This window comes from Gadus chalcogrammus, chromosome 1 (assembly GCF_026213295.1).
Source record: "Gadus chalcogrammus isolate NIFS_2021 chromosome 1, NIFS_Gcha_1.0, whole genome shotgun sequence".
NCBI classification, from domain to species: domain Eukaryota; kingdom Metazoa; phylum Chordata; class Actinopteri; order Gadiformes; family Gadidae; genus Gadus; species Gadus chalcogrammus.
Genome location: NC_079412.1, coordinates 469,661 through 487,655, shown reverse-complemented (window position 1 = coordinate 487,655; position 17,995 = coordinate 469,661). Strand labels below are relative to the sequence as shown.

Here is a 17,995-nt window from a genome sequence, read left to right as displayed (position 1 = left end):
ATTAGTGTACAAGAACAAGTGATTGCGATTGTGTGAACAGATTCAACAATGGACACAGCAGGAACACTATATACTTAGGGCAAACCATTAACATATAACGTTGCAAATATACTATACTTTATGCCATTACAATACTTGGAATAGCCCTGAGCAATTCAAAATGGGTTTAGGAGGGAGGATCCTCGTTTGGTCATGAACTCTGACCTCTAACCTATTCTCAAAAGTCGGGGCATAAGTGGTTGAGGAACAGTTGTTACCCGCTCTGTGATCTTCAATGGTGTCATGGTTCATTGGTTACAAGTAACATTTTATAGATCAATGGTCATACCATGGTTGGCTGTGCAGCATTTGGATGCTCCAATCGGTCCGAGAAGGGTTTCACGACTTCCCCAAGGACCAAGAGCGCAGTGAGAAATGGATGGCAATGGTCAGCCGTCAAAACTTATTGACAGTCAGCAACAGTCAAAACGATGTACGTAATGTTCAGATCACTTGCTCGCATTTCAAAGGGCATATAATTCTAATGTAGAGAATTATGACTTTCCAATGATATTTGAAGTGCAATGGAAACTGATCTTACAAGCCTACCTACAGGTACACTTTGAAAATGACCAATTCAAAGCCACAAAAGTAGAGTAATGTTGAAGTTTGAGGCCCTGCAGGCCCACACAGTTTTCATCCATCGCCCTAAACCGAAGAGGAGGAAACCCCCTTCTGTGAGGGTGCCTCCGAACCAAGTGCAGGACCACACATATTGCGCCAAATTAAACTTCGGTATGATCCATGCAGCTAACAATATTCCCCATTTTCATGTAATTCAAGGATAGGACTACACTCCTAATGAGATTACATAATCATCATTTGTACATTCAGTTTAAAAACACCAGAAGCAGGGATTCTCTGAGGATTTGCACACAATGTAGATAATCGACACATTCTACCCATTAACAATTGCCGGTAGATCCATTTATAAATTGTATTGGTTTTCTGATTGTGGCAGAAGATTTAATTCACATTACAGAAATGTTTTGCTTTAATTCATTTCTACATTGGAGATGACAGTAGTTGCAAATGCAAGGCAAAATACATATAAACAGCAACATTACCTGTTTGTAATTAGAGATTGAGGGAGAAATTTAGGTGGATTTCAAGAGCGTTGAAAAGGACATCACAGGAGACAGTTAGAAGCAATCAAGAGGCCACATGCCAGGGGCAGGTGATTCAGGGCAGGTGATCCAGTGGCGGGTGATCCAGGGATTTGTGTCCGAGGCCAGTCAGTCAGGGTCAACAGTGAAGGAATACTTTTGCCAGGGCAGCTGCTCCAGGGACCAACTGCAGTGCTGATGGGCGACTGTGGAGGACCTAATACAGGCAACTAGAAAAGGAAAAATTAATGAGAAGGAGCAGAGAGGGCTATTGCATACCAAAAAAGAAGCAATTTGGCACTAAGAAAAAATCAATTTGGCACTAAGAAGAGAAACAATTCAGTCAACAAGAAGTTGAAACGAAACAGCCATACAGGTTAAATTGACCGCCCTCATTCACATTGTTGAATCGGCGGCATCTGTAGGGCTTCATTGCTGAACATCACCCTTTCCAGGATATAATTAAACAACACTGTTATTTCTACTAGCTATCGCATCATAAACCCGTCCTTAATCAACCTAAATTATCCTAGTAATCCAAGATAAATAACTAACTAAATAAAGTTAGATTCACTATACTGAACTTGTAATTGTAGGTGTAATACCATCACATGGTGCAGTCGAGCTAACAAACTAGCAGGCAATCGGTCGTCTACCAAGATAAAAATATATATAATTACGCTGTGCATATACAAATAAATATCAATATATGCAGCATCATAAAGGTCCTGATACAATATAGACAGTTGACAATTCAAAAGAGGTAGCTATTTAATCAATTTACCCCGGGAGATACCTTCACAGATGGTGAAATCGAGCTAACAAACTAGCAACATCGGTCGTCTACCAAGATAAAATATATAATTACGCTGTGCATATACAATAATATCAATATATGCATCATAAAGGTCCTGATACAATATAGACAGTTGACAATTCAAAAGAGGTAGCTATTGAATCAATTTACCCCGGGAGATACCTTCACAGATGGTGAAATCGAGCTAACAACTAGCAAGCAATCGGTCGTCTACCAAGATAATATATGTATTACCCTGTGCATTTACAAATAAAGATCATATAGCTCATAAAGGGCCTCTGATACAATATAGACAGTTGACAATTCAAAAGAGGTAGCTATTTAATCAATTTACCTCAGAAGTACTCGGCGGCCAGCAATGGAAATGAACGATCTCCTACGCCGTAAAATGGTTGTTTGGAACTATTCGAGGCTCTGTCACGTTAAAATTGTACCGGGGGCGAAAATTGTACCGGCCTACGTCATCGTTTGTTTACATCCTGACAACCTGCCCGGCAACAGACGACGCGATGCAGAAAACATGTTTCCAAACGACGAAATAACATAATACAGATAGCGGATCGCTATCTGTATTATGATAGATAGCGATAACACTTGTTTTTACTTTATATTTGTATTGTATTTAATTGTGTTTAATCGAAACAATAAAAAAAATTGGCCGCGGAACGGGCGATCGCGTCAAATGACAAATGTTTTGCCCGCGAAACGGGCGATCGCGTCAAATGACGTAGGAGGGTTCTTGAAACATAATACAGATAACGGATCACTAGATAACACTTGTTTTTACTTTAATAGCTACCTCTTTTGAATTGTCAACTGTCTATATTGTATCAGAGGCCCTTTATGATGCATATACTGATCTTTATTTGTAAATGCACAGGGTAATTATACATATATTTATCTTGGTAGACAGCTTTTTATACTGATAAAATTGAAGGCATCAGACGCGCCATCAATATCTCCACTTCAAACAAAAATGTTGGACTACCACCCTGTTCAGCAAAAAGTAACGTGGCAGGGATGGCATGCTTTAATGTTATTGACTCTAAAACTCTTGTGGAAACTGTTACACAACTAAAGCCATCCACCTGTTGCCTGATTCTTTACCTACCACCTCTTTAAGAATGTTTTTGACTGCCTAGCATAGACATATTGCAGATAGTTAACACTCTCTCCAGTCAGGCACTTCCCAAAAGCCCTGAAAACTGCAGTTATTAAACCCCTTTTAAAAAAGCGGAGCCTAGATACCTCTATTATTAACAACTACAGACCAATATCAAATCTGCCCTTCATAAGTAAAATCATTGAGAAGTTGTCCTCCAGCAACTTAATCACTTCCTGGCATCAACTGGTTGTTATGACACCTTCCAATCAGGATTTCGACCCCTGCACAGCACTGAGACCGCCCTCATTAAAGTTGTAAACGACATCCGTCTTAACACAGACTCTGGAAAAACCTCAATACTAATGCTACTAGACCTCAGTGCTGCATTCGACACTGTAGACCATACAATACTTTTGGACAGGTTAGAAAACTGGGTGGGGCTTTCAGGCACAGTCTTAAATTGGTTCAGATCCTACCTACAAAATAGGAACTACTTTGTTTCCATCGGCGACTTTGTATCAGAATCAACCAACGTGATGTGTGGAGTCCCACAAGGTTCGATCTTAGGACCCTCTTTTATTCAACATCTACATGCTCCCACTAGGGCAAATCATGCATAATAACAATATTGACCATCATTGCTATGCTGATGACACGCAAATCTATGTATCGCTATCACCAAATGACTATCGGCCCATAGATCTGCTGTGCCAGTGCATTGAGCAAGTGAAAGACTGGATGTGCCGAAATTTCCTTCAGCTAAATGAGGATAAAACAGAGAATTGTATTTGGTGCTAAACGGAAAGGCTTAAAGTAACCCAACACCTTCACTCTCTGTCCCTGAAAACCTCAATCAAAGCCAGAAACCTAGGGGTTATCATGGATTCTGATTTACATTTCGAAAGTCACATCAAATCAGTTACAAAATCTGCATATTATCACCTTAAAAATGTAGCAAGACTTAGAGGGCTCATGTCCACAGAAGACTTACAAAAACTTGTACATGCCTTTATCACTAGTAAGCTTGATTACTGCAATGGTCTCCTTACAGGTCTCCCAAAACAAACTCTAAGGAAGCTTCAGCTTGTTCAGAATGCTGCTGCTAGAGTATTAACAAAGACCAAAAAATTTGAACATATTACACCAATTCTTAAATCGTTACATTGGCTTCCTGTAGGTCCGAGAATTGATTTTAAAATCATGTTGCTAACCTATAAATCCCTACATGGTTTAGGCCCAAAATATTTAACTGATATGCTTCCACTACATAAGCCTTCTAGAACACTAAGATCTTCTGAGACCAATCTGTTAATTATCCCCCGAGTAAACACGAAACATGGGAAAGCAGGATTTAGTTACTATGCAACAAATAGCTGGAATAAACTCCCTGAGGATTAAAGACTTGCCCCAACTCTGAGCACCTTCAAAACAAGATTGAAGACTTTTATGTTTGCTTTAGCTTTCTGCTAAATCTTAAATACTTTAGCTTTATTTTACTAAAATGCCTTTTTAACTCACTTTCAATTTTACTTACTAAAAAGCCTTTTTAACTTTCTATTTTACTAATTTCTTTGCATATGTTTTCTTTTCTTTTTTAATGTATAACAATGTTTATATGTGAAGCACTTTGAGTCTGCCTTGTGTATGAAAAGTGCTATATAAATAAAGTTGCCTTGCCTTGCCTATATTTGTATTGTATTGAATTGTTTAATCGAATTTAGCTAGTAAACTGAGTGTTTTAAGCAGGTTTCATAGTCTAGAATGTTCAAGAACCTTCCTATGTGATTTGACGCGTCATTTGACGCGATCGTCCGTTATACGGGCAAATTTTTTTATTGTTTCGATTAAACAATAAAACAAGTTGTCAGGTTGTCAGGATGTAAACAAACGATGACGTAGGCCGGTACAATTTTCGCCCCCGGTACAATTTTAACGTGACAGCTCCATACCCCGGAAGTAGGCGCTACAACGGAGTCCAATGGAAGTGTCGCAACTCTCTCTCTCTGACGCCTCCTAGTGCAAGTTACGCCTCCTCCGACTACAAGTTACGCCTCCTACTACATGTTACGCCTCCGTCTTGCAGGACGCAGACAGACCCAACTCAAGCAAATCGCTCCTGTATGTTACCCTGCGCCACTGAGCAGTTTGTACAGGAATGAATGGGCGGCCATTTTCCAGTCCGTGGTCCATCCTTTATTATGTCCATGGGACGGCCCCGGTTCCTCCGACTCCTCCAGCAACAGCACCATGGGACCCACTGTGAAAGAAACTAATTCACAATAATTTCACAGAGTTTAGTATCGAAGGTTTTTTTCTTCTAAATGTCAAAATTTAAATAAAATGTTTGCAAACACAGTTTGTTTCTTGTACCTTCAATTTGAATGTTAGGCAGCCCAGCGTCGGTGTCACCGTCCTGCCGGACAGAGCTGCGTCGCCAATGATGCTGGCAATTGGGTTGTCCACAGGGCTCCAGAGTGCGACCTACCTAATTTCTTAAGGTACGAGTTAAAATTGAATGAGGTCGCTCCGGTGCTACTTGCAGGAGGTGCTACCACAAATCTCTCCCGCGGTTGTGGTTGATAATAAAATCGTACTTTCTGGCTCATTCCTGCGAGTCCACTACTCTCTCGCTCCCAGCTGTCTCTGCCTGCCTGTTTGTCTGCACCTTTTACAGTCTATGGTCCGCACACTACACGTGCACAGTCTTGCTGCGCACGCAGTACGCTCAAAAAAGTAAACAAAGCAGATACAATATGAAGCGGTCGATAGTCGATTATTTTAAGAAGAAAAATGTGCCAGAGGAAACAAATGAGGCTGTTGTTGGTGGTGACGGAGAAGGGTTAGCAGAGATAGCGACAAGAATCTCAGATTCTTCTGAAGACAGTGACAAGTTGGCGAAAAAGGCGGGGGGCAGTGGGGAGAAAAAAAAAAAGTAGGTTTCAAGAACAATGGCTGGTGCAGTTCCCGTGGTTACGATATGAGGGACAAGCCATGGTGTGTGTGTGTGTACTGCAGGACATGTTGCCCGTCCGTTGCAGGCAGGACAGATTTTGTAAATTGATCTACACAGTTCAGAGTGCAGTCATTAAAATTACACAATGAAAGCCAAAAGCACAAGACGTGCAGGAACCGCTGCATCACACGAAGCTCCCAGCCCCTCCCCACCTCATTTAATATGATTGATGAGAGCAATCGCTCGGCGGAGAATGACGAAATGATCATCAAATTTAACACCGCCTACAACATCGCTAAAGAGGAACTCCCGTTCACAAAATTCAAATCACAGATCATACTAATGAAGAAGAACGGACTGAACGTCAACCCCACATATTCCAACGACACTGCGTGTGCACAATTTGTGGGAGTTATAGCACAGTGATTCCCAACCGGGGGTACGCGGACCCCTAGGGGTACGCGTGAGTATTGCAGGGGGTACGCAGAAAGATTATAAATTAGCCTACAAAAATTTAATTATGAATTTTAATAAGCCCATAAGTCTATTTTCGCATCCGCAATTAACAGTTCTTCCTCAGTGATTGTAAGACTACAATGCACATCATGAAAAATGGCGACATCAGACCTATGCTATATATGCGTCAGACGTCTGTTGTTCACGTTTGCGTTTTAAAAAAAAAGCTTCACGTTCTTGCTGCGGTTGCGCGCGAAGCTAGCTAACCAACGTTAACTGCAAACCGACTGTAAACATGGATGCATGGCTAGGCAGGAGTAAACGTCCAGCTACCGCTACTGCTACCGTCGCCCCGGATGCGGGCACAGGGGAGCCAAGTGAAAAAATGAATAAAGAGACCACTACCAAACACCGGCAGTACAACGAGAAATACATTTTGTATGGATCGTTTTGTACATCGTCTGATCCACCTCAGCCTCAGTGCTTTTTTTGCGGTGAGGTCCTGTCAAATAATTCAATGAAACCAGCCCATCTGCAGCGTCACCAGAGCACCAAACACGCGGGAAATGTAGGTAAGACCGAGGACTTTTTCAAACGAAAAATGTCTGAATTCAAGTCAAGTCAGACTACACTAAAGAGAGCAGCAAATGTGTCAAGCAAAGCATTGTAGGCCTCCTATGCTGTGTCATTACTTGTTGCTAAGTAAAAAAAAAAACACATTAAATTGCCGAAGATCTGATTCTCCCTGCCGCTATACTTTTGGTTGAAATTATGCTGGACAAGAAAGCAGCAGATGCGCTGAAAACCGTTCCATTACCAAACAACACAGTCTGTCGTCGGATCGATGATATCGCCACTAATATTGTTGAGCAGGTGGTCAATAAAATGAACAGAGCAGGTCTGTTCGCTTTGCAGTTAGATGAAATGACGGATGTGAGTGGGGAGGCTCAGCTCTTGGCCTTTGTGCGCGAGTCGGACATACATGAGCATTTTCTGTTTTGCAAGAAGCCCTGAGTGAGCCCTGAGTTAAGTGCTGTTATGGATGACGCAGTTAAGGTGCTTAATTACATTCAGTCCAGGCCTATGAATCACCGATTGTTTCAGAGTCTTTGTCAAGACAGCGGGGCAAAGCACGATCAGCTGCTGCTTCACACGGACGTTCGCTGGTTGTCTCGCGGCAAAACCCTACGGAGGCTTTTCGAATTTCGCATCGAGGTGTCTGCTTTCTTGAAAGAGCACTTGCACCCCCTTGCGGTTGTTTTTGAGAACACAGGCTGGATTGCACGCCTTGCATATCTTGCCGATGTCTTCTCCAAGCTGAATGAACTCAACCTGGCACTTCAAGACAAGGACGCACACATACTTAACATGTATGACAAAGTGAATGGATTCATACATAAAGTCACCTTGTGGGAGAAGAAATGCAACAATGGAGATGTGAGCTGTTTTCCACTCGTTGTTACCCATCTTGTCACCACTGATGCTGAAAAAAATCCTTTAGTCAAAATCATCAGAACACATCTCTCCAAACTCCAAACTGACTTCAACCAGTACTTCCATGACATCGAAGAAAAGTCAGAGCAACTGGACTGGGTGAGGAACCCCTTCAGAGGGACTGAGAGCAGCAGCAGCCTTCCTGCCAGACTGCAAGAAAACCTGGTGGATTTGTCCTTTGATCGTATGCAAAAGATGGCACATGCTGAAAAGTCACTGACTGAGTTTTGGTGTGAAGTTGAAAAGGAAAATCCTGAGCTGGGGAAATGTGCATTAAATTAACTATTACCTTTTGGATCAACTTACATGTGTGAAGTGACCTTCTCAGCCCTGACTCACATCAAAACCAAGCAGAGAAACAGACTGAATGTGGAGAGCAGCTTGTTGGCGGCTGTTGCCACACTGCCCCCAGAACTGTCAAAGCTTTTGAAAGACAGGCAAGCGCAAGTGTCTCATTAAACTGAATAAAAGGTATTTTTTTCCACTCACAATGATTGTATATGGTATTATTTAAATGAGCAGGTGGATTAGATATAAAGACAAAGGGTGTAATATAAGTACACATTAAGGCGAATAATCCACATGAGAGAGGGGGTACTTTTAACATGGAAACCAGCTCAAGGGGTACACTGGTCAAAAAAGGTTGGGAACCAATGTTATAGCAGACACACTCAAGGGAAAGACTGCTGACAAAGTCGCACACGCCCCCTACCTCTCATTCATGCTTGACGGTTCCACTGACAAATCCACCAAGGAGTGCGAGATTATATATGCCCGTATCGTTGAAGATGGAAAACCGTGCAATATTCTTATTGGCCATATTGAGGTTGAACACGCCCATGCAGAAGTTAAGGAGTGTGTCTCATTTCTGTTTCATGTAGCTAAATGATAATAACTATATGGAAAAATGCTCTACAGGTTAATTATAAATTCCTTTAGAATAAAATTATTTGATGCCATCATGCCCAGGTATCTTAAAAAACACACACAATAACGTGCGTGTGTGTGTAGAGGGAGAGAGAGAGAGAATATAAATATTCCATGTTATGTGCTTAATTTAAGGCGTTTATGCTGCAGCCAAGAAAGCCTTGTGAGAACTGGGCGGAAAAAATTGTAGCCATGGTTGCAGACGGTGCAGCTGTCAATCTGGGACACAGAGGTGGAGTGATAGCCCTCCTTCAAGCAGAGATTGGGTCCTTCATTGTCCCATTCCACTGCATGCCACACAGGTAGGTTCCCTTTTACCATATCTGCCATACATATTCATTCTCCAAAGTGTAATTAAAATGTAAAAAATATATATCTATTTTCTGTAAAGATTGGAGCTAGGGATGTTGAGGGTGCAAAGAGAGGTCTCCATGATTGGGCAGGTGTATGACCTGTTGCACCTCATCTGGAAAACATACCACCTAACCCCTAAATCAATGAGGGAACTCAAAGCACTTGGAGCTGAACAGTCACAGTGAATGCACCGAGTGGAGTGAAAGGGACCAGGTGGCTGCCCCATGTGTCCCGGAGTTTGAGGACCTTCCTAAAACCAGGGAAGGATGGTAATTCCTCTGGCCAGTTTACAGCCGTGTATGTGCACATGGAGCATCTGGCAGGTGCCTCGGCCAGTGCAGATAGCTGGCAGAGCAAAGAAGGTAAGCATTATCTTATCTCAGTGTTTTGTGTTGACAGTATAAATCAATTATTGAAAACATTTTAACTTTGGTGTTTTATGAGTTGAGAATCAGAACTACATATTTGCAGGTCAAAGTCAGCATGGAGGATGGGACATGTGGCATTTTGCCACTTCCTGTCAGACCTTTTCTCTTCCATCAGCAACTTCAGCCTGCAGCTTCAGAAAAACAATGTAATCCTACCTCAGGTAAAGAAGAGAGAAAAAGGAGGCCAGGGGATTACTTTTATATTCCCCTTAACATGTTGCTTATATTAAGAATAAAACTGTCTTCCCAGGCTGTTAGTGGCATCGAATCTCTCTTGGCTACCATAGAAGCTATGGCAGCTAGCCCCAAACCTGATGGTAAGCTGTCTGAGTTCCTTGCAGCCATGAAGAAGCAGCGCCAACAGAGAGGAGGAGAACCTGGGGCTGGGACGTTCAAGTATCAGGTAAACAATATACTCTATATAAAATCTAATGTATATTTCATGTTAATAAGATATACATAGCATTTTAATTTTGCATGCTTCACAGGATGTCACGCTTTCTAAAGGTGAAGCTGCAGAGCTGGCAGAAGGTCAACCAATCAGCCAGCGTGCTCCCAGACTGCAAAGAGCCATTGTGCTGACCTGTGAGTCCACGGTGAAACACCTGAAGAATAGATTTAGCAGCCTACTTGGTGAGTTGTTGTATTTTAGCATTATATCATAGGCACAATGACATGTTTAGAGCACTGTTGAGAGGCCTAACCTTTTTCTGTCTGTCTTTTTCTGATAGAAGAGAACACAAAGGATGCACCAACAGCCAAGGCAGTGAAGTGTTTCAATGTCTTCAGCCATGACTCTTGGGCAGATAATAGGCTGGAGCTCCTGAACCATGGTGTGGAAGAGGTGAACTTTCTCCTACGACACTTCTCCACTGTCCTGGACGGGTGAGTTTTCGTGTGCTTTATGTTGACATAATAAATTAAATCATGTTGATACAGACCTCCTTGTTCCTGCCATTCTTCCATCTCATGCCAGGAATGGCTGCAGCAAAGAAAAGGCCAAAGAGGAGTTCCAACTAATGAAAATGACGATAAACACGTCATTCAAGGACAAAAGCTATCTTGGACTGTGGCAAGTCATGACGACAAAAGAGCCCTACTGCTCAGACTTTGCGGTAGGCTCTGTTATCTGTAGTATCAAAAATTACATGATCATTGTCACTGTTGACTTGGTGATTTGGAAAGTTGGTTTGATCACCACACTTCGTCTTTTGCAGAATATCCTACACCTGGTCAAAATCATGCTGGTGCTCCCAATCTCTTCAGCAGTCTGTGAAAGAGGCTTCTCGTCAGTAAACAGAATCAAGTCAGATGTTAGATCAAGCCTGCATACTGAAACTGTTGAGGACCTAATCCGTATTAGTGTTGAGGGGCCACAACTGGAGGACTATGATGCCAGGCAGGATGTTAAGCAGTTCTCCCAGGGTAAGAGGAGCAGGAGGCCTAACTATATGAGCTGGTCCCTAGAATGAGATGAATTGCAGGGAAGAAATTAATGCTGCTTAGTTCAAGTTCAGTTTGAATTAATGAGCTTTAAGTTTATAAGTTATTTATTACGTAGTTTTTAAGTTACCAGTAAGTTCGATGTTCAGAATGTTATGTTCAATATACGTTTAATAACGTGGAACAGTATTTTTGTACTGCGGCTCATGCAGAGAAACTTGAATTCAGATTAAAATATTTTGCAAATATCAAGTTTGGGTCATTGTCAATCTTTAACTTTCATCAACATAACATATTAATAACACGCTATCCAAAGAAAAATATGGCGCTACCCACCTGCTAGGATCCCGCTGGTGACCCCGGGGATCCCCTGGATGCGGGTGACGTTGTTGTCGCTGAAGTAGCGGTCGCATTTGTTTTGGTGCTACTAAATGAAAAGCTAGGTGGCACCCGTGTTACCTGTGAAAAAGTTAGTCTGGAGCCCTGCACCAGCACCAACAGCAGTTCCAGCACCAGCAACAGAAGACCCATCACCAGCTCCAGGTCCATCATCAGAATCAGCAACAGAGGCCCTGGGCCACTCTGTAAGAATCTGTTTGACTTTATTTGTATAGGTTAAGTTACTTAGTTTCAGTTGCACTGTTTTTCTAAATGCATCAGCCGTACACTCGGTTAATCTAAATGCACATATATATCATTGAGGTAAGACGCTAGTCTGCTGTATGTTGAAGTAGATTTGTGGTAATGTTATCTGCTTGCTAGGGCTGGGCGATATGGACAAAATCTTATATCACGATATGAGTAATTTTATATCACGATATGGATATATATCACGATATGGTATTTTTGAAGTAAATTAAAATAATAAATGGCTTAAAATAACCATACTTCACATTTGATCAGTTTTTTCTTTTATTTTGAACTTGAATTTCCATGCTTACAAAGGAGTAAGTAGCGAACAATTTGTCATTAACTGCAGTGTCATATAGTGCAAACATCTTGTAAACATTGAACTGTTTTTTCAATACAAATAACATTTTTTTTTTGAAAGGTGTGCTTCACACCTGCCTGGCTGTCAATCAGTGCAGTGTAATATAAAATAAAAATCCCAGCATCACACAAATATTTTAAATACTAATTATACACTTATAAAATAAAGTTATGTGCTGTGCAAATAGCTGGTGGTAAAAAATAGAACGTGTTCTTCAATACAAATGAGATTTTTTTTCAAGTTAACAGGTGAGTCTCACACCTGCCTTGCTTCAGTCAGTGCAGTGCAATATAATTTTTTTTTTCTTTTTTTTTTTTCTCTCGGTATAAACGATATGGCCAAATCTCTCCCGGTAGACACTTTCATATCGTCCACGGTATGATATCGTCATATCGCCCAGCCCTAACTTGCATTAAAGGTCATTCCAAAAGGACTTGTGGAGCGCTGCTCCTGCTGCTCCTTCCAAAGCCCCCAGAAGTTCATGAATGATCTCCTACATGGGATGTATACCAGGGATGTATATGGCAGGCCATTCAGTGACTGGCCAGTCATCCAGCAGCTGCACAGAAGGAAAACCTGGCCTAGCCAAACAGGACCTTGCTGAAATAACAAGTAGGTATATAGAAATGAGAAAAGATGTTGGTTGAGTGATACCCTCATTCTCATGCTCATTTTTCGTGTGTGTGTGTGTGTGTGTGTGTGTGTGTGTGTGTGTGTGTGTGTGTGTGTGTGTGTGTGTGTGTGTGTGTGTGTGTGTGTGTGTGTGTGTGTGTGTGTGTGTGTGTGCGCTGTGTGTGTGTGTGTGTATTCCAACAGATGCTGCAGAGTTGAAGTTCACCTACGTAACTGATACGAACATAAAAGCATTTATACGACAAAAGCTGAACAATGCTGCCAAATTTCAGAAACAATAAATTATCTACTGTTTAAAGAAAGTTAAACTTTTGTTCTATTTTTTTGGAATTTGCATTAAAGGTTGGGTATGGAATTAGCTTTTTTGGCCATTTTTGCAAAATTACTTGAAATCCTTATCATAAACCCGCTTACAGCCACTGGTTAGAAGTACTGACATGAAAATTAAACAAGTCAATCATCTGTGGAACAGGCAGGGCTCGAAAACTCCAGCAATCATTTGATTGCCACCCGTCGTTGACATTGGACAGTAGAGTTACGTCAATCAACGGTCCGTACTGCACTCCCCCGCGCCCCGGCGCGCGACCCCTTCGGTGCGAGTACTCTGACCCAGAGCAAGCTCCTGTTTGTTGTTATCCTGCGGTAGCTACTGGAACTAGTTAATCCACATTTGGACCTAGCAGTAGAAGACAATTTCCATGGCAGACAAGACGCCACATCCCCACCACCACCACCACCACCACAAAGAGAAGGAAAACTCTTTTCAGAGAGTAATTGATAATAAAACGCTGAAAGAGAAAAACTGAAATCAAGAATAATCCTAGGCGCTGCTTTCGAACGTTGGCGGCCACTGAAGGACGAGAAGGGTCTAAAAACCGATGCTTGTGTGCCTGTGTGGCGGTTGACCTAGTTTCAAAGTTGATACCGTTTATACTCGGTAATACCGGTGTTGAGACGAGTGTATTACTCGTTGTGAAAATGTCCACAACCGCAGCAACCCTAGTGAAAAACCAGGACTTCCAATACAATTATATGAAACAAACATACATTTTCTAAAAATAGTAATGATTTATGTGACCGTTTAATGTTAATAACATCTGGTGCAACCATAGCCGCGAGAACGTATTCTCAGCAGGGGGTGCTGGAAAAAAAAAAACTCAGCCTGCACTAGACTCGCAACTCGTTACATTGATAAAAAGATATATAGCAAGCGCAGCTCATTACACCAGTGCATGCGCGCACAGTTGAAAATCGATCGGTGTGTTCACTTCCTTCACACCATGGTTCACATCCAGTTGCTCACAGAACAAGTTTAGCGCGCCCACCGCTACCCTCACACTTTTCATATAACCTTTTTTCAGCACTAGTCATATGAGCATTAAATAAATGCTGCGTCTCAAAATGCCTTGGACAGCAGCGAGGATGACTCGCTTTGCCACGGGCCGAAACAGTTCGGAGCGACCACAGCCAGAGCGAACACAGCGGGGCAGAGGAGTGTCAGGAATAGTCTTTGGTGTACACATCAGTACGGCCTATTTTCACTACTGTTTAGTGGCAATGCAGTGTTTTATTCTATTGCCTTTTTATTTTCGTATATTATTTCAATGAATACAATTTATTTATCATAAAAAAAAGATCTGTCTTCAAATCTTTTTTCCAATATAGGTCGTCTTACAATGGGTTTGTGTTTATATTCGGACCAATACGGTACAGCGGGCGCTCACATGAGCGTTAAGCATTTCCTGGTGCATATGTGACGCTTCAGAACCTAAAATCCCGTTTCTTCTCCCCGTTGACACGACAACACATAACCGGCGTTTTCAGAAATCTCCACTTTGGCCGGAGTTTTTAGAAATGATCGTTTTCTGTGATAAGGCAGGCCTCGGACAGGGGGTTTGCAGCACCCCCAAAACCCCTACTTCCCGTGGTACTGGGTGCAACTTACAGCTGAATGTAGTGCCATGTTGTTAATGAAAACCTACGCTAGGCCTGGCTCGCATCTCGCGCATCTCTGTTCGCAGCTCGTGCATGATTGCGCGTCCCAGGTACTTGGAAATGGGTGGAGTCAGAGTCAGCGTTGAAGGAGAGGGGGTAGGACCATTTGAGTTGTGTATTTTCAAAATCTGCTGGCGTTTCGCAAATCGCATACCCAACCTTTTTAACTAAAAAATATTATTTCTAAACAAAACCTTTATTATACTAAGGATTAAAGCTATGCCCCTGACACTATACAATAGATTTATTCAAAATAAAACATTATTATATGCAAAAAAAAAAGTCATTATTTGCGCATGTCCCCCATTTTGTCTTACAACCCCGTAACGCTTACAGTTTCTGCCTATTATGCACTGTTGCTTTAAATGATATCAGAGAGAGGAAGTGACATCATTCGAACCCTAGGAGTCAAGCTCAAGAGCAGGCAAGTTCCCACATTATTTTAAATTGTTTATTTGCTGTTTTTGTGTGTTAGACAGGGCCCGTCAAGCTTAGTCTTACAGCCCGTAACGCATATAGATAGGGAAACTGTTTTAATTTTTTTTTAAACCCAGTTGTAATGTTAGAAAATTATATTTAAGTCTGATTAGTGTAGTTGCTAGCTTAGCTAGTTGACCACATGGTAAGCGGCAGCCATTTTAAGGTGAAATTTACCACCGCCGTAACATACCACCCCGTAACACTGTATATTGTTACGGGGTGGTAAAGGGAGTTGTAGAGGGGTTCTTTTTGCCATTTAAATATGAAAATTCATAGTTTATATAATCATATTATATATTATAATAATATATTATAAAGAATAATAACATTCCATAATTTGCAGATTATCATGGCTCCACTAAGTAATGCAGAAAGACAAAGACCAGGGGTTGACACTAACGGTTGCCCGCTTGCCCGGGGCAAGTAAAAAAAATGTTTGGGCAAGTTGAGATTTTTTCTGGTTGCCCGAACGGGCAAGTGGATTTTGGGTGGATGTTAAATATAAAAGCTATTTATTCAAATGTTTTAGAAACTGCAGAACAACCTTTTGTTCCGCAAAACCACACAAAATAGAAGTATTTGCAATTGCAATTGTCTTCTCTTCTCTCGGAAAGCGAGTTAACAGACACGCATCGCTTCAGTGCGAATATAGCCCGCCCTTCTGTCAATCACGTCTCAGTGCGTCATCTGGCAGTGATTCGCTAAAGGTTAGCCACACAGCTAGCATCTCAAGTGCAGCACCTCCGCGAACGGTTTAGGTAGAAGTTAAATGGAGTAGTGATGGAGGAGTAGCAGTTTGGAAGTACTTTGGATTGGAGGCAAATTATCAAGGAAAGTCAAGAACACGGTTTTGTGGTTTCATAACTGTGCACATGCTCACAGGCAATAGCGATCTTTTTCACGAAATTGGACCCTCACAAACTACTTTATATATTACATTAAAGCTGAGCCTCCCTTATTCCAACATCCAAACCATATCATTCTGTGACTAAACTCGCAAATAACAACTTAAGAAGAAACGTCCCCTTTTCTTTTAACACCAAAAATGAAGTATTACCTATGTGATTTTTGTCCACAAAGTTGATTCTGATCGAATAAACCACCATAAACAGATTATCCAGGTATCTGGGCCAAATTTTGCAACTTAACATGGTGTGTTTCAATCAATGAATAAGAGAAGGTTTCTTAGGAAAATAGGTAAATTGCCTTCAATCAGAAAACATCTATATGGCAATCTAGTTGCCATATATTATTTGCAAGTGGTTGGCTTGGTGCATTCGATTGCCCTGAACTTTAATAGAGGTGTCAAGTGACAAAATTGTAAGATATCTACCTTAGTTGTGTCTCATAGTAAGACAGCGCTCCCAACCTGATACGACCACTGATACTGATAATTATTACAGGTGAAATGTTATCTTCCACTTATGCTGTGTTCCATGGCTTATTCACTTTAACCAAGTATTATCCCCCATTGAATATTCACTTGCACAACAATCTTTCTTTTGGCCCAAAGATGACATTATCGCCCTTGGCAGTTGTGGAGATATAATCTTCTTTACTTTGGGTATGTTGCTTGTCCTGAAAAAAAACGTTTCCCCTGATATATCGAAATGGTATAGAATATCGATCTTTTTCCAGGAATAGTGTTGAAAGTTAGAAAAATCCAGTATCGGGACTGACAACCCTACTAGAAACGCGATTGTGATTATTCAGTTAGAGCTACAAGAAACTTGAAAGTTAAAAAAGACATATCTTTGCTACTACCTCTGACATTTAGTTATGTACATTTGCATCAAATCATGCAGGTCTACATATAACTTGGAGATAGCTTGCAACTGTGGACTGAAATCACTTCATGGCACGATGTGACCGCTCGATAAATAAGTAAACAAAGAGAAGTTTGTTATTTATTTATTGTATTTTTTAAACACATGTGTGGAAGCTAACATTCAGCTTCAGTCTGAGCTAGGATGATTTTCTGAGCCCCCCCAAAACCAGGGCCGGTGCCTGGCAAAAAGAGGCCCGTTCACGATTCTGATTATAATTTGGGCAAGTGAACATTACATTCGGGCAAGTTGAACCTGACCTGTACTTGCCCGATGGGCAAGTGCTTTTGAAACCTTAGTGTCAAACCCTGAAGACGATTCCGTGCCCGCCGGGACGCAGATCAAGAGAGGAGGCAGATGTACCTAGAGAGTGAGCAGCAGAGATGGAGACGAGATGTAGAAGGAGGGCAGAAGAAGTTAGTTAAAAACTTAAATGAAAGAGACCAGAGACAGCTAAGAAAGAAGTGGAGGGAACAGAATGGAAGGAGAAAGCAGAAAAAGGCAATGTTGGGGGCTTTCCATACCCCTCCTGAGAGCCCAGAGAATGTACAGCCAGGATCTGCAGACAGGCAGCAGGACTTTCAAGGTAGTATTCAGTTATAGGGAATATAAGTGGAGATTAGCCTAGATAAAAAGCCACCATGTATATTGACTGACATACTGAATTTGCTATTTTTTAGGCAACATGAAGCAGGGAAGCGGCTGTGGAGGAAGAATAAAGATCGCCTCAAGAAAGAAGTAGGGAAATTAACAAAATTGCTGGAGAAGGAGAGGAAGCGTTCAGATAAATACAGAAAAAAATACAAACGATCAAACGATCAAAAAGTGGAAGATTAACACCAACAATCAGGAAAAAACTCCTCTACCATGAAGCTTTAATAGAAGATATCAAAAACAAGTACAAGACAGCAAGAAAAGAACGCGAAAAACAGCTTATCGCAAAGGTAT

At 41.5% G+C, this 17,995-nt stretch overlaps 1 protein-coding gene across 1 annotated transcript; it reads left to right on the top strand.

Annotated features, from left to right (window-relative positions):
- The first annotated feature begins 9,109 nt into the window (after positions 1–9,109).
- On the top strand, positions 9,110–11,416 carry LOC130390383 (zinc finger protein 862-like). The gene is made up of 8 exons (XM_056600347.1): positions 9,110–9,199; positions 9,289–9,613; positions 9,723–9,840; positions 9,930–10,082; positions 10,168–10,312; positions 10,411–10,564; positions 10,656–10,794; positions 10,897–11,416. The coding sequence occupies exons 3-8, from the start codon at positions 9,742–9,744 to the stop codon at positions 11,149–11,151; spliced, it is 945 nt and encodes a 314-aa protein (XP_056456322.1). The 5' UTR covers positions 9,110–9,199; positions 9,289–9,613; positions 9,723–9,741; the 3' UTR covers positions 11,152–11,416.
- The last annotated feature ends 6,579 nt before the right edge of the window (positions 11,417–17,995 follow it).

Coding starts and splice junctions, on each gene's coding strand:
- LOC130390383 (XM_056600347.1), top strand. CDS start 9,742: ATGGGACATGTGGCATTTTGCCACTTCCTGTCAGACCTTTTCTCTTCC. Junction 10,313..10,410: donor TAGATTTAGCAGCCTACTTG/GTGAGTTGTTGT, acceptor TTTTTCTGATAG/AAGAGAACACAAAGGATGCA. Junction 10,565..10,655: donor TTCTCCACTGTCCTGGACGG/GTGAGTTTTCGT, acceptor ATCTCATGCCAG/GAATGGCTGCAGCAAAGAAA.